The sequence below is a fragment of the Nymphalis io genome, chromosome 27 (assembly GCF_905147045.1).
Source record: "Nymphalis io chromosome 27, ilAglIoxx1.1, whole genome shotgun sequence".
Lineage (NCBI taxonomy): Eukaryota > Metazoa > Arthropoda > Insecta > Lepidoptera > Nymphalidae > Nymphalis > Nymphalis io.
In genome coordinates, this window is record NC_065914.1 from 5,327,406 (window position 1) to 5,345,236 (window position 17,831).

Sequence of the window (17,831 nt, forward strand, 5' to 3'; positions counted from 1 at the left end):
TTAACAAATAGAACTCAGGAAAAATACTTTTTCAATATATATATTATCAACAAAAACAAGCAGATATTTTCGTGATGAGCATTTTAATTAGAGTACCTTAGTAGTGAAATTTGTCGTATTTATAAGTTTTTAGTTTTAGGATCAAACATTTTAATTTTACGGGCTAGTTATAGATATTCGTTTAATATAAACATAATTCAAAATTTCAGAACGTTCGTAATAACGGCCTTGATACGTTGAATACCGATAGTGTTGTCATGAGAGTTTGTATCGATGAAAAATTCATTTCAATGTTCATCTTAGGTTTATTGTTAATCTTGAAGATGATTTGTGAACAACGCCGTATCGGCAATGATATAAGTTAAAAAAATCATTAATGACTGGGACCCATTGAACATTTTACCATATTATGTTTCTTTGAAAGTCTAATATAGGACATATGATACACAAAAAAGGTTTCTTCCAGTAACAGATTAATTTATCAAAAGTAGGCTCCTCACATCGCTATGAGCGCTACCAATGACATAGTATGTTTGCATCCTTCACATTCGAGATTGTTAATTTTATTTACACTTTAATTAGAGGAAAATGTACAATAATATGCCGTGGCTCTATATCGTAACTATCGCAGCCCGAACTGTATACGTAAAATTAAAATGTAAGAAATGTATATTTTAATCTATATCGATATTATCTTTTCTCGAAAGCGGAAAGCACTAGTATCTACATGAAGAATACGGACTTATTGCTTACTGTGATCGCACAGTTATGATAAACTGCATTATCAAAATATTAAAATAAACAATAATAATAAGCTCACTAATATATTTCAAGTGATTTGTGAAAGAATCCGCAATCATAAGATCGACTTTCGGTAGATTATTTGTTAGTCTACGTGAAAATACTGCTCTTATTTTAGCATAAAATAATATATTAATAATCGTTCTAATATTATTATAAGTAAAAGAACATATGTGAGGCGTCAAATCACAAAGAGGGATGAAATAAATACAAAATAATCTACGCGCGTATCGCAAGAGTCGCCCGCAATAACGAACCGGCGATGTGACATCACAGTCAAAACTCGGACAAAGCAAGTCGATATACGAGAGCGCCCAAATTGATTTGCTTATAAAAAAAAGTTTACATGATATAATCATAATTTTTTCACACGTGTTAATATAATCGTGTAAAGATTATTTTAGTACAAAAAAAATATTATTCTTTTTTAATTTACATCTTCCTCTGGTTTTTATCATTGCAATGATAGTAAAAATATTTTTTTTACGCGTATGTCAAAAAATAGCTCTTGAAGTGTTGGCAACTTTACTTTGACGTTGACAATAAAAAATTGCAAATGACAAATAAAAGTAGCTGATTTTGAACCCGATTCATTATTGATTTGGGCTGTTTGAAATTTCATATCATTGTAAATGGAATTAAATTGTATTTAAGTTTGTTAAAATAGACATTAAATGTACGTTTGTTTAGAACTTCCTTAAAATATTCGTATATTTGATAAGTAATTCGTGATTATGGAATAACTGCAAACCTATTAAGGTTGAACAATAAAAAGTTATAATTAACTATTGAATCTAATTTAATTAGATACATTTATATTTTAGTAATTAATATGTTACCACGAACATATTTGACCGAGCAAGATATAAGAAAACGACAAATTGACACGCTGAAGATATTCAACGACAATGTTACTGAAATAAACGAAAATTCTGATTATAAAGTGGAATTCGAAGCTAACGGACGTAATTTTTGTCTAAACGTAGTTTTAAGTCCGGAATTTCCAAATGAGAGACCAAATATATTCATAAGTCCTGTAATACCTCATCCATGGCTACTAGAAAATTCAAACCAAGTAATGGGAGCTCCGGGTTTAATGAACTACACTCCACGTTCTGACTTAGGTCGCATAGTTCAAGCTATTATCCGAGAATTCCAAAGATCAGTGCCCATTCTTAGCCATGAGGATAAATCAACGGATACAAGCCCACAATCCAGTCACAGTTCACAATCATTGATGTTCCCGGAGTTAAGCGAATTGACAGTTGAGGAATTACAAGAGATTATGGATAATCCAGATTTACAGGTAAATGAAAATTGCTATTTATTGTGTTCATATATTTTTTATTATAAATAAGAAAATTGACTTCTCAGGCTAAGCCTTCTACTTCTAATGACTTAGTAGACTTGTCGACAGACATGCCACAATTCTTTAACAACACTATCTATGAGCAATCATAAACAACCTCAATATTATAAGAGACAAGATTTGTCTAAGTTTAAACATAAGTTTAATGGTAAAACGTATACATGAATTTTTGTTAACATTTGAACACAAACTGTAAAAAGATACCAAGTACTATGTGTTTTAAATGTGGTAAATTAAATGTTATCACTAAATCTTGTAAGAATTGTAATATTTCAAAAAACGAGTAAAGTTTTGTCAGACACAAGTTCTTAATAAAGAAGCAGCTGATCTGACAAAAATTAAATTTTCTAAACCTAATGTTTCTGAAATTCGTAAAGATTTTTCTAATTGGTGTAATAACCTTAAAACTATTTCTTTCAATGAATAAATTTGCTGCAATTTTATTTACAAAAATTAGCGACACACGTCCATATTTATAATTTCAAGTTTACGGTAAACCATTTACTGGTTTATTAGATCGTGGTGCTAATAAGAGCATACTAGGTTCTTTTCTTATTTAGGACTCAAACTTAAGACTAGTTGTCATAAAGCTTGTACTGCTGATGGTAGTTCACAAGATGTTTTAGGTACCATAGATATTCCAATTACTTGTGACAATGTAACTCGCATTGTAGAATTCATGGTGGTTCCTTCGCTGAATCGAGATATTATTCTAGGATTTGATTTTTGGCTTGCGTTTAATTTAGCTCATGAAGTATTTAAAAATATAACTTTTGAAAGTAAAATTAAAAACAATAATTCTATAATTATAAATTATGTAACTTCTGGTGTTCAACTTTCTTCTTCTGAGAAAAAATCTATTAAATAATATTATAAAACTGTTTTGAAGAAATTTCTTATGAAAATAAAGGTCTAGGTTCAACACATTCAACAAAAAATAAAATTATAACTGTTGGTGATCCTATTAAACAACGTTATTGGCCTATTAGTCCTACTAAACAAAAATAACTTTATGATGAAGTTCAATTACTGAAACGATGTAATGAAGCATCAATTACAACTTTACGACCAAACATTTAAAAATTAGGAGTAAATTCAGTAGCTAAATTTAGACTACTACTCAAAACTAATTGAATGTAATTTAAATATTTTCACCAAGTTCACATTTATAATATTAGTATAGATAAATGAACTTGTATATTTTGCATACCGTAACAGCCTGTGAATGTCCCACTGCTGGGCTTTAGCCCAGCAGTGGGACATTCAAAGGCTGTAATGTATTATAGGTAGGCCTTTAGGCCTCCTCTCCTCTTTTTGAGAAGGTTTTTGGAGCTTATTCACAACGCTGCTCCAATGCGGGTTGGTGGAATACACATGTGGCAGAATTTCAGTGAAATCAGACATGCAGGTTTCTTCACCGTAAAGCACGAGATGAATTATAATCACAAATTAAGCACATGAAAATTGAGTGGTGCTTGCCCTGGTTTGAACCCACGATTATCGGTTAAGATTCACATGTTCTTACCACTGGGCCATCTCGGCTCTTCTCTCAGAGCAAAATCTCTATAGTTTCCACCATTTTACTTAAATTATTTACAAAGTTAGCGGATACAAATCCACAAACACCATTGATTCATTCAAGTGCTGAATGTGTTTAAATTTAATCTCATTCTACATTGTGAAGTAATACTCAGTGAAGATACGACTGAAATTGTAACATATTACCTCTAACTTAAATTGGAATTAATTAAAGGATTATAGTTTATATATAAAACATTTGATTTGCATTCAAAAAATATTGTTATTCAATTTATCTTAAATAAGAAGCAATATTGCTATATATATATATATATATATATATATATATATATATATATATATATATATATATATATATATATATATATAATGTTGTTTTTATTAAACTATTACTATTATTATTTTTATATATATAATATATATATTTAAAGATTTTAACCAATCACCTTAATATCTTCAATATTACACTCTTATTTAAGCCATTTAAATAAAATAATCTTATAAAAATAAAAAATATTATTCATAAAATAAAAAAAATCTTAAAATTATTCATTTGATAAATATAAAAAATAACTGAGTAATATTTTATAATATTATAAATTCCATGACTCTTATATAATTCACCTCAACCTATATCAATATTTTTTAATAAAATTTGAACAAAAATTAACATTCTATAATTTAATATATAAGTAGATAAATTAGGTAAAAATCATATTAAAGTTAAAAATAAACTTAAATTTCAAAAATTTATTAATAGTATAAATACCCATATTTCTAATAAAAAATCCTAATAATAAACCAAGTAATCAAATAAATTATTATCATTTTTATATTAAAAGGTAAATAAATTATATAAGGATAAGATAAAATTATTCATCTTAAAAAACTACCTGAAATTAATCTTATAAATAATAATATAAACATACTCTTTAATACATATAATAAAATCCTTATCATATAAATTATAAATACATAATAAATTAAAATAATTAACTATTAAATATATTAATAAACGAATAGTATAAAATACTGTTAAACCTGTAGAAATATAATATAAATAAAAAAATTAAAAAATTAAATTTCTTATTATAACTAATTCTAAAATTACATCCTTAGAATAAAACCCAGCTAAAAAAGGAATACCAAATAAAGCTAAATTAGAAATATTTATACATAAAGAAGTTAATGGAATATACATATAATCTAATTCCCCCTATTAATCGAATATCCTGATTATAATTTATTATATGAATAATAACTCCAGCTATTATTTCTCCATTTAATAAATGTATAAAAGCTAAATCTCCATAACCCATTCTTAAAATTCATATTATTAAACTTAATTGCCTTAAAGTAGAAAGAGCAATATTTTTTTTTTAATCAAATTCATAATTAGCACAATTTCCAGCCATAAATATAGTTAAACCAGATATTAACAATAAAAAAATATATCAACTAATAAATTATTAAAATGAAATTATAAATAAACACCAGCAGTAACTGATGTAGAAGAATGAACTAAAGCAGAAACAGGAGTAGGAGCTGCTATAGCAGCAGATAATCACGAACTAAAAGGAATTTGAGCTCTCTTAGTCATAGCAGCTAAAATAACTAAAATACCAATTACTTTCATAGAATAATCTCTTCTTATAAAATTTAAATAAAAAATAAAATTTCATCTCCCATAATTAACTATTCAAGAAATTAACATCAAAATTATTACATCCCCAATTCGATTTGATAAAGCAGTTAATATACCAGCATTATAAGACTTAATATTTTGATAATAAATAATTAAACAATAAGAAACTAATCCTAAACCATCCCAACCTAAAAAAAATGTAATTACATAAGGTCTATTAATCAATAAAATTATAGAAAAAACAAATAATAAAACTAAAATAATAAATAAATAAATAAATAAAACGATTTAAATTTAATTCGGAATATCAGAAGAAGAAATCAAAGAAACAAATATTATAAATAATAAAGATATTCAATCCAATAAAATAGAAATTACAATACTTATTGAATTAAAAGAAATAATTTCCCACTCTAAAAAAATAACTATATTATTTATAATAAAATATTTTTTTATAAAAAAATTAATTAATATATAAAAAAAAATAAACAAAAAAATCTAATAAAACAAAGAATATTTATTAATGACTTAAAATGATTTTAATCATATTTCTGACTCCACAAATCAATATTTTATTATTTAAATTATTTGAGTAAAATCAAATTTTTTTTTTTTTATCGAATAGGAAGGCGGACGAGCATATGGGCCACCTGATGGTAAGTGGTCACCAAACGCCCTTAGACATTGGCCTTGTAAGAAATGTTAACCATCGCTTACATCCTCAATGCGCCACCAACCTTGGGAACTAAGATGTTATGTCCCTTGTGCCTGTAATTACACTGCCTCACTCACCCTTCAAACCAGAACACAACAATACCAAGTATTGCTGTTTTGCGGTAGAATATCTGATGAGTGGGTGGTACCTACCCAGACGAGCTTGCACAAAGCTCTACCACCAGTATAAATTATTCTATAATCAACCTTTAAAATTAAAATATTTAAAGGTAATTAATGTTATAATAATATTAAATATTCCCGAGATAATCCTCTATAAAATCTATATATTCCTGTATTATACTTTCCATGTTGAGTGAAAGAATATAAATATAAATATAACCAGCTCTAAAAAATGAAATTCCTATTAATATAAATATACTCAATCAAGATCATCTTACTAAACTATTAATTAAAATAATTTCTCCTATTAAATTTAATGAAGAAGGAACCGCTATATTAGAAGACATAAATAAAAATCACCACATACTTATTGAAGGTATAAAAGTTATTATCCCTTTATTTAAAAATAAACTTCGTATATTAACTCGCTCATAATTATTATTAGATAAACAAAATATACCAAATGAACATAAACCATGACCAATTATTAAAATATAATAATCCATAAAACCCCAATAATTTATTGTTATAATTCCCCCAATCAAAACCTTAAAGTAGAGGAAGTCTTTGCCTAGAAGTGGGGCGTTTACTTGTTATAAAAGGATTTTTTTATGTATTCATAATTCAAAACTTTATTTTTAATTAGCAGCCAGTTACTACTAAATACCTTGATATTAGGGTTTTGGGCAAGCATGTCGGGATAAGTACCACCCATTCATCACTTTATACCGATAAGACATAATACTTAATTTTATTGTGTACCGGTTTGAAGAGTGAGTGAGCCAGTGTAACTACAGGCATAAGGGACATAGTTCCCAAGGTTGGTGGCACATTGGGTTTGTTAATATTTCTTACAGAACCAGTGTCCTTTTGGCAATCTGCCTACCTATTTAAAAAAGTTTTTAAATCCAAGTACACTTCTAATATTTTTCTAAATTTAATTTCAGGATAAATTACTGGAATCAAATCCACAATTATTAGAACTTGATTTGGAGACAGAGGAACTTATGACAAGCATCGAACTTATAGCTCAGGAGAATATAACGAAGCAACAGGTTTTAGATGATCTTAAAACGGATGTCCTCGACCGGATATCGACGATTGTGCAAATGAAAATGAGTTTTGAAGAATTGAACAGGAAACACCAGAAGTTATCTGAAATGTACGATCCTCACAGGATCAGAGATTGCTTGAAGGACGGGGCGTGTAAGGCAGATGAGGATGCGGAGATGATTGCTGAACAGTTTTTATTAGGTATTTATAATTTATATTCTTTGCTATAATAATAATAATGTCCTCCAGACCGATTTGGGTCACGGCAGCCAATCTCAAGAGAGATAAGCCAACTACGCAGGAAATATTATAGTGCACAAGTGTGTGCGCAAACATAGGTGCACTCTCTTTTCCCTGACTCTCATAATCCGATGGGACGGCAATCCGACACAACTGGAAAGAGTTCAGGCGCAGGGTCAGGGCCTTACGTGCTTTCCGAGGCAAGGGATTATACACACTTCCAACTTTCAGGCTCCGGGCTGCTACTGAGATTTTTCTGACAGAAAAACCCAATAACTTTTTATTGGCCCGACCTGGGTATTGAACCCAGGACCTCCGGGTCTGCGGCCTTACATCAAGCCACTAGACCAACGAGGCAGTCATTTTTTGCTATATTAATGTCCGCATAACATATGACCGTATATTATTGTATTCATGAAAAAAAGGTAAATTATTAAAACAACACCAATATTTAAAAAAATATTTAGTCAAATATTATACCATATATAAGATTTTGTTTTAATGATTATTAAGAATTTAAACATTTTACGGGTACAAAATATATTGGTATCCCCAGCAGCCATGTCACGGGTCATCCTGTGCCTACTTTAAAATGGTGGTGTTCATTCCATTCGAACATTTCTGCCCTATCGCCTATCGATATTTCTAACGATATGGCTTGCATTACCTCGGATACCAGTGAGATTTGTTTGTGTGTTGAATTGCTTCGTTCGTCGACGGATTTTGAATTTACACATTCGGTCGCGTAGTTAAATACCGAGCGTTGCTCTCTCCATAGCAAGTGGGCGGACCTTGAGCTTTGAATGAGACCGGCGACGGAGGACCGCGACTCGTCACGTTACAAAATCAATTGCTCGATTAAATAAGGTTAATATTATTAGCACATAAAGGTATTTATGCGTGTCAAGAGCTGTTTTGCATTCTAATTATATTTATACCAATATTCGCTGTGGTCGAAATTCGACTTTCCCTTCTGTCTTCTGTTGCTCTGTCCGTTTTATCAAATTTTCATCAAAGATAAATAATAATTGAATAAAGGAAAACATATAGGCATCAGCATATTTCAATTTGTTTTTGATTGAGCTCATTGAATCTCGTCAAACTGTCGTTTTAACTGGTGGTAGGGCTTTGTGCAAGCTCGTCTGGGTAGGTACCACCCACTTATCAGATATTCTCCCGCAAAACATCAGTACGTGGTATTGTTGTTCTGGTTTGAAGAATGAACCAGTGTAACTACAGGCACAAGGGACATAACATTTCAGTTCCCAAGGTTATTGGCGATGTTACCGATGGTTAACATTTCTTACAATGCCAATGTCTATGGGCGTTGGTTACCATTTACTCATCCGCCTGCCTATTCTATAAAAAATGCTATGAAAAAAAACAAGAGGAAAAGTTACTGAACCGTTTTGTATTTGCCTATTAATATAAAGATGATGACATTATTATTATTTTTTTACAGGTAACATTCCAGTCGAGACTTTCATATCTAAATTTGCTGAAAAACGAGCTTTGGGACAAGCGAGGCGAGCGAGAGATGAGAGATTGGCTCACCAGCTAGCTCAATTGGATAAAGCAACGACATAAAATTAGTTTTGCTTATTATCATTCGCTTGCCCATTAGCATATTTATTTGTGATCGGCGCAGTGATTTAGCTGCATGGAATGGACTGAAACAGCTGACTGATTTCTGTGACCGAACACCAAGTTTTGCTGGTAGGTTGGTCTCCGTCACCATGCTTGCGGTGGATCATGCCCACGATTGATAAAGGAGAGAGGTGTCTTTATTTTTTTCTGTGGAAACAATATAGAAAATAAAATCAGTTTATAAATAATTTTTATTTAATATTCATGATTCTTTAACTACCAATTGTACATAAACATAAAAGTTATACCGTTATTTTTTCATTGATGATTACATAAAGGTTGAATATGCAAGACTATAAATAATTACAAATACAGGCGCGCATGGTCAGTGTATAGAATATCTGATGTCTGTGACAATAAATGATAATGGCTACGCTACACTGACTATTAATACGCAAGTTTGATTTATACAAATCGAACTATTTGTATACCAACTTTGAATACAAGTTTATAACTTAGGAGATATTAGGAATATAAGAATTGTAGTGAAAACAATAATAATAGTCCAGTATTGTAATAAAAATGATCACTTCAGTTGAATAATATCATCCTTTGTCTTCCTATTTAAAATTAAAAAAAAAAAAAACAACTAATGTCTACCATTAATAACGTTAAGCAACTTAAAAAAATATACATCGTGAAAAAAACTGTTTGTATTGAGAATATTTAATTATATAAATATTATTCACTAAGCCGCAAAAATTGCTATTGTTGGAATAACCTCCAAACATTCTTAAGAGGAGAAACTCTTCAGTCCACCAAATAGTGGGGTATATAGCCTATTCCATTGGCAGGAGGAAGAAAGATAAATAAACTACCCGACCTTGAATTGACGTGATATTATTGGTCGAAATGTAGAATAATACTCTATAGTTTTCATTATGGTTTGAAAAATGGCGTTTTGAATGTCGATGAAGTTGCTATCGGAACTTCGGAAGTTAAATTTATAAAGTTTATATTTCTCTTGTGGTTGGAGCAAGCTATAAATGTCAAAAAAAAATCGTGTTGTTGACGCCGATGTACGTAAAAGTAACTTCTGATTATCTTGTCGGCTCTTTGTTTAGAATTTACATTCCAAGGTGTATCGGCGCGTATAACTAGTGTTGGTGGGCTTGTAATTCATAAAATTAAGATTAATAAGTTGGCAATATTGTATTTGGTCACCAACATTGTATTGTATTGTGTATAATTATTGGTAGCAATTAAGGGTTAGGTTAGGTTAGATGTTATCATAGATGTTTTTTTTTCATATTTTCACAATATTAACACCTCAACCGAAGGTTATGGGTTCCTAAGCACCAATGGATTTTCATGTGCTTAATTTGCATTTATAATTCATCTCGCGTTCGGCGCTGAAAGAAAACATCGTGAGGAAACCTGCGTTGGGTGAAAATCTGTCTCATGAGGGCTCACCAATGCACAATGGAGCTTGTGTTGAAAAATCTTCTCCTCAAAGAGAGGCTTAGAACAGCAGAGGGATATTTACAGGCCGTTACAAGGGCAAGTGTAATACCTTATCTGTGTTGTTATTCGAATGGAATAATTTTCTTTGTAATATAAAAGCTATTCGTAAAATTTAATTTACACATTAATAAAAACAAAAATGGTGTAAGTGTGAAGGTACTCACGACAATTGATGTGCTACCGAGCTCACACACATTAACGGACTTTCAATAACAAATCATGCGCTGACGTCTATCGTCTACGCTCGAAGTCTCAGTTAGCCCCCCCCCCCCCTGTACCAAGCGCTAACGATAAGATATTATCATACCAAAAATATCTAACACGTAATATTGTTTTACTTCATACTGCTTCACAAGACCTATTTAATTACGTCTTACCTCAGGCTAGTGTTTACAGTGTACAAATATTTAATAAATTATTGAATATAAACAAATTGTTTTTAATTTAAAACTCTTATCGTGGAACTAATTGTATTATTTTAGGGATAATTTTTATCTGTTACATTGTAAATATATCCTGCTATTTATTTTGTCATCAGGTTTCGAGTATTGTTTATTTAAAAATCAGTAAATTTTAGAAATATGTCGATATACAGTTGATGCTATTTTGAGTTAATTTATATTTTTTATAAATAATATATATATGATTTAAAGGCTAAAATAAAACGACGGTTTATGTTAAATTTAATTTATAGTGTGTAAAGACATATAAAAATTGCTATTAATTTATTTTCACATACATATATGATTCTAAAAATAAATAAAACGCGTACAAGTACTTTACATCCTGCTTAAGTTCCTAACAAATTTAAAATGAAAACTAGAATTAAATGATTTAATTAGAATATAAGCATTTGGTTGTAATTGTACATAATATGTAAAATTAATGTAACGGAAACAACATCCAAAACATCTAATTTATCGAAATATAGATAATTATTTATGACAATATTTATAATATAAAATATTATTTACTGAAACTGTTGACCTCTATTGACTAGAAGATACGGCGAATGATATCTTATTAAATAATAATGTATATAAAATAAAGAAGCCATTGAACCCCAGCACCACCTATCTATTATGTTTAAAAGAATAGTTGCCAGGAGTAACATTTTCTATATCACTCATCATACATATCAGCCTTTATCACTGAGCTGCAATATATATTAATTTGAATTTAAAATACAGGTTCCCTTTTTAAAATTACATAGCACTTTTATTAAATATTTTAAAAAAAATGACATCAGACTATAATAATGGGCCTTTTTAAGGAAAATATATTATTTTATTTTGTTCGTTAAGTTACTTCCATTAACAATACGATGCTTTGAATTGGGAAGCTCTTTGCTTTTATTATAACACAATTATGAAAATAACTGTTGCTAAACGGTATATCTAGAGCATTTATAGTACCTAACAATTATTTTGCTTTTAAAGTTTATTAATAAAATATAAAAAACACAATAACATAATTTGTCGCCTAAATATATTTTTTTTATATAATAATAAAATTAGATACATAAAATAATTACGTATATACTTTAAAACACTTATTGCTTAGTCAATTGTAAAATTTAAATTCCAAAAAATCGCTTACAGTAATCAATCAGTAGTTTATGAGAAAAAAACTAAAACCTAAGAATATAGACTATTATATTTTAATCAGATGATAGTCTCATTATTTTGGTCTGTTAAAGTTTATTTAAAAATCGAATAAAATCGTCCCAAAGACAAAAACCGTTATTATCTGTTTCACAATATTTTAATTCTAACAAAGCAAAGTTTGGCGGACTTTTAAGCGATAATATGTCACCATCTCTCAGCTGTTTATTTGTTTGATAAACATAATTTATTTTAAGGAAATATTTGTTTAATGCTCTATTAAACCACTTCTGGAAAACAATTTTGCCGCCAATTGGCGTCGAAACAAAGCTATCCGGTAAATTGTATGATTTAAAGGACATTGCATTTAAAATTACATTAATATTTGCATCGTGTCCCATTAATAAGACAACATTTGATTTTTTATCGATTAATATGTTAGTCATATATTTTAGAAGTGGTCTTGCTATATCTTTTGAAACATGGGTGGTGTTAAAAGTAACATTATGATAACCAGCAGTAAGGTCTAAAATTGAGTGCCATTTTTCAATGTCATTTAATTTGCCCCAAGCAACATCTTCCATAGGAAATCCATTATAATACGACATTAAAAAATAATCAATGGCTTCATTACATATTTTTAAAGGTCCTGATAGTTTAGGCTTTTTGCCCACCAATATTTCTAATTTATTTTTATCTGTAGCCATGTCGCATTCTTTGTCTTGTTTACAAAAATCAGAGTATTCATAATTGAGAATGTTTTCCATGGCCTTATAAGATTGTTCTAAATTTAAATTATCTAAAACATTTTTCATTTCTTTCAGAGCAATATCTTTAAAAATTGTTGAAGAATTATGTATGATTGGACTGAAAATTTGATCTGTTTTATTTACATCAGTATGATGCACTATTATATTACAATTTGGGAAAGCATTATTAATAAATGCTTGTGCAGAGAACAATGTTCTTTGCATTGAATTTGCATATACATAGAATTCTTCCTCAGTTGGACAACTTTTAGATATGACGCCTTCATTATGCAACCAATTGAAAAAAAATCTACCCATATATCCTTCTAATACAAAACCTTTTTCAGTGAGATATCCAGGTCTTTCTTTAAAATGTGGCCAAGGCTGTGGGGTCATTCTGCCAAGGTTTTTTGACAAAGGAGTTCTTACATTATGCCTGCTTAGTATAACTACTTGATCTAATCGCATTGTTGACACATTTGAAAAAAATATAAAGACGAAAACAATCACTTGCGATATCACACATATTAATATAAAACAAAGCGTATTTATAAATTCGCGTTTGTCACGCATGATGTTGAAAACTAAACAAAGGAAAGTCTACCTACGTATAAAATTGTGTAAGATAAATGTGTAAATATGAACACTAAAAGGTCATTTAATTGTAACCTATGAATACAATGTTTTACATGGTGTTATTAAAACTTTTATTAGCGCGTAATGCATACATATACTTTGTAATTTAATAAACATTTTATTTACACTATAAATTATTGTAATATAAGATTAGAAAATAAAATTTAAATAATATTACCACTACCATATACAATAACATTGTGTTGACACATGACATGATTGAGGACACTTGACAGCCCAAATTAAACATTATACACATTACACAGCTTATAAAGACGCTACAAAACAGATTGTAACCAATCACAATATTGCCAGTTCAAAAAATTGAATTAACCCTAAAAACCAAATACCTAATAAAAACTTTCGAAGTGCTAGATTGCTATTGTTTTTTTGCCAGTTCTTTGTTTAGAATTTGGTATTTTAATGGTTTTTTTATACTTAATACAACGCGTGAGCTTCATAAACAGCGAAAAGTACTTAATATACACTCGTATAAAATACACCAGACTTGGGCAAAAATTGATAATTACACGTTGTAATCGTAACCGGTGTTCATTAATCTGATTACATTTTACTTAAGTCTGGTATCGAAATGAAAACAACATTTTATTTGTTAAATAAAATAAGTAATAAATGGTTACACATATTATTTATGTGGTATTACAATTTTTTGCCTTTACAACCTTATACATTTATGTGAGTATTTAACTACATTTTAGATTACAATATGATATATGATTGACAAGTATTTAAACATATATAGGTAAATGGTTGAAAGTTTTCAGATTGCTTTAAAGGGATTTAAAACCCATTGGTATAATTACTAGCACAGAACTAGCTGTCCTTAATTTTAAACTTACAATTGTATTTTATTGGTTTTAGTTATAAAATTGAATCTAATGATATAAATCAACTATTATTTATACTTAATAATAAAAAAGTGGCCACTTTTTACACGCCCATTAAATTTTTTTCAAAGTATCACAACTATCGAAATAATGGAAAAAAAATATTTATATATAATATTACAACTTAAATTAAATCATCTTTAATATTTTCATAAAATCATCCCAGAGACAATATCCTTGTTTGTCCTTTGGACATCCCACAATTTCCATTTCTACCCAACGAGGGGGATTTTCATTCGATAGTTTTATTTCTTCTCGCAATTGTTTAATAGTTTGATAAACATAATGCACTTTCAACAAATCTAAATCCAAGTCATCGTCGTGCCATTTTTGAAAAACTAATTTCCCGCCTATTGGCGTTAATTCATATTGATCTGGCAACTCATACTGCTTAAAACCAATGGCCGCCATTACTGAATTTAAATTCGAATCATGTCCGTGTAATAGAGCGAATTTTGGCGCGTTTCTATTTTCGAATAATGCTTTCATGTAATTTGTCAACGGTTTTGCTATTTCTTTAGCTGAAACTGTACTATTGAAGCGAACGTTTTGGTTTGCCTTTGTTATTTCGGCGAGTGACTTCCACTTGACAGAACTATCGATACTACCCCAGGCTACTTTTTCTAATGGCATTCCTTCATAGTAACTCATTAAAAATGAATCTACAATAGAATTCCCATAAGCTAATGGACCTTTGATGTTAGGTTCATGTCCGATTTCATAATAAATAACATCTTTCATATCAACAAAACTACATATATTATTAATTTTACAAGCATCAGAATTTTTTATATCAATAATTCCTTCTAATTCTTCATATGATCCTTTGAGATGTAGTTCGTTTAGTTTTTGCTGCATTTCTTTAACTATAACGTTTTTTAAGACATCCGATGTATTTCTAAAGACCGGATTAAATATAGGATCCATTTCTTCAGAGTTAATGCTGTGAACATTTATATTGCAAGAACTAAACGCACCTCGTACAAACGCCTTTGCAGATTGACGTGTTCTTTGCCTCGTATTTGCATAAATAAGAACGGAATCCTTATCTGGACAGCTTTCACCTAACAACTTTTCCTTTTTAAGCCACTTCGATATATAATCACCCATATATTCTTCTAGTCTTGTACCTTTCGCTGTCAACAAACCAGGCTCTTGATTCCAATCCGGCCAAACATTCGGCGAGAAATGTTCCAATTTAGCTGTCAACGGTGTACGGACATTATGCCTACTTAATATACAAACTTGTTTCAGTTCATGTCCAATAACTATTAAAAACAAATTAAAAAATATATAAACGTCAAACTTTCCCGCCATTTTTCTCTTTTAACGAAACGAAATATATTTGCACAATTATTAATTACCGTTTCGCTCGATCGCATCGGCAATACGGATTTCATTCAACTAAAGCGTATTTCATCACGCTCTTGTGATAATAGAACAGCTATCACGAATGAACAATTATTATTTAGTGATTACTCGAGAGTCAAGGTCTCTTAATGCTTCATAATAGTGATTAATTTGATAATAAACAATAATAGCTTCCTATTTGTACAAGTAGTCACTGTTTTCTTATTGATAAGTGCGATTTACTTTTATTTTCTTAAACTAACCTGCAGGGTCGTAAACTACATGAAAAGTGCACACAAAGTGAACTCAACACACGTTGAATTAATAAGTGATGGATTAACTTTATAACAATATTTTAATATAAAATACTGGTGGCAGAGCTTTGTGTAAGCTCGTGTGGGTAGGTACCACCCACTCATCAGATATTCTACCGCAAAACAGCAGTGCTTGGTATTGTTGTGTTCCGGATTGAAGGGTGAGTGAGCCAGTGTAATTACCAGGGATATAACATCTTAGTTCCCAAGGTTGGTGGCGCATTGGTGATTGAAGCGATGGTTAACATTTCTTACAATGCCAATGTCTATGGGCGTTGGTGACCACTTACCATCAGGTGGCCCATACGCTCATCCGCCTTCCTAATCTATAAAAAAAAACAAAAAAAAACTGTTATAAATTAAGTAGAGTACTTATGTAAATGTCTAAAATTTATTCTATTTTAATCTATAAAAACATGTAACTGCTTCTTTTTAATTAATATAACTGGTAAAACAAGAGATTATATATATTTTAAATGAAATATACATATATATATAAATAAACATATAAATATATATATAAGTCGAGATGGCCCAGTGGTAAGAACGCGTGAATCTTAACCGATGAACGTGGGTTCAAACCCGGGCAAGCACCTCTGAATTTTCATGTGCTTAATTTCTGTTTATAATTCATCTCGTGCTTTTCGGTGAAGGAAAACATCGTGAGAAAACCTGCATGTGTCTAATTTCATCGAAATTCTGCCACATGTGTATTCCACCAACCCGCATTGGAGCAGCGTGGTGGAATAAGCTCCAAACCTTCTCCTCAAATAGGGAGAGGAGGCCTTAGCCCAGCAGTGGGACATTTACAGGCTGTTAATATATATATATACGAGCTCATGAAACAAATCACATAAAAAATTAAATAATTTATTTTAAAGTTAATTCCGAAGGATGTGATTTGTTTCATGAGCTCGTTTTACATTTATATTACTTGCTATTAATCCTTAAAAACATTTAGAAAATTTTAACATCCCTATGTCTATTGTCTATACTGAAAACTTTACGAGTCATCATACGATTCTTTGTCTTACATACAATTCTATTATTCTCTGATAGAATTTTAGGTTCCAACCAATGTCACTTAAAACAAAAGTAAATTAATTGCACAAGAAATATTAATCATTCCTTACATCGCCAATTCGCCACCAATATTAGGAACGAATATGCTATGTCCCTTGTGCCTGTAGTTACACTGGCTCACTCACCCTTCAAACCGAACGGGTCAGCACAAAGCCCTACCATCTTGTGAAAGTCTTTGTAAAGGTGCTTAGTTGTACGTAGTGCGTTGTTTCACGTGCGTTTCAATAAAATAGGGTAATTGTTGCTATTTAGTAACACTACAGCGTTCAGTAAAAACTTGCTTCGTATCATTCTTGAAATTTTTTTTTTTTTTTTTGACGCTTGTATATTTTATATGTTATCATTATTATTGTTAACGTAGTATAATAATAAGGGTTTCGTGTTTTTCAGAAACTACTGGTCTTCAAATGTTTTTAAGGAATCATAAAACTACTTGGTGGTAGGGTTTTGTGGACCTGGGTAGGTACCATCCAGTCATTACTTATTATACCGCTAAGTAGCCCTACATAGTATCCCGATTTATAAAGGGTCAGTGTATAAAGGGTCAGCAAGTACAATGGACATGTCATTTCGATGAGATTGGTGGCACGTT

General features: G+C 30.1%; 3 protein-coding genes across 5 annotated transcripts; 1 reads left to right on the forward strand and 2 right to left on the reverse strand.

The window, feature by feature from the left end:
• Positions 1–1,366: 1,366 nt before the first annotated feature.
• Positions 1,367–11,028, forward strand: LOC126778902 (vacuolar protein sorting-associated protein 37A-like). Of its 3 annotated transcripts, none has more exons than XM_050502656.1 (4): positions 1,367–1,477; positions 1,626–2,107; positions 7,139–7,445; positions 8,947–11,028. In XM_050502656.1, the coding sequence occupies exons 2-4, from the start codon at positions 1,634–1,636 to the stop codon at positions 9,069–9,071; spliced, it is 906 nt and encodes a 301-aa protein (XP_050358613.1). In that variant the 5' UTR covers positions 1,367–1,477; positions 1,626–1,633; the 3' UTR covers positions 9,072–11,028. The 3 variants fall into 3 exon arrangements, with proteins under 3 accessions (XP_050358613.1, XP_050358614.1, XP_050358612.1); XM_050502657.1 differs by having other exon boundaries at positions 1,389–1,560; XM_050502655.1 differs by lacking the exon at positions 1,367–1,477 and having other exon boundaries at positions 1,502–2,107.
• A 1,201-nt stretch (positions 11,029–12,229) lies between these two features.
• Positions 12,230–13,726, reverse strand: LOC126778882 (glucose-1-phosphatase-like). Its single transcript, XM_050502624.1, has one exon. The coding sequence runs from the start codon at positions 13,519–13,521 to the stop codon at positions 12,289–12,291; it is 1,233 nt and encodes a 410-aa protein (XP_050358581.1). The 5' UTR covers positions 13,522–13,726; the 3' UTR covers positions 12,230–12,288.
• A 607-nt stretch (positions 13,727–14,333) lies between these two features.
• Positions 14,334–15,872, reverse strand: LOC126778883 (glucose-1-phosphatase-like). The gene has a single exon (XM_050502625.1). It carries the CDS (start codon positions 15,807–15,809, stop codon positions 14,622–14,624), a length of 1,188 nt encoding a protein of 395 aa, XP_050358582.1. The 5' UTR covers positions 15,810–15,872; the 3' UTR covers positions 14,334–14,621.
• Between the last annotated feature and the right edge of the window lie 1,959 nt (positions 15,873–17,831).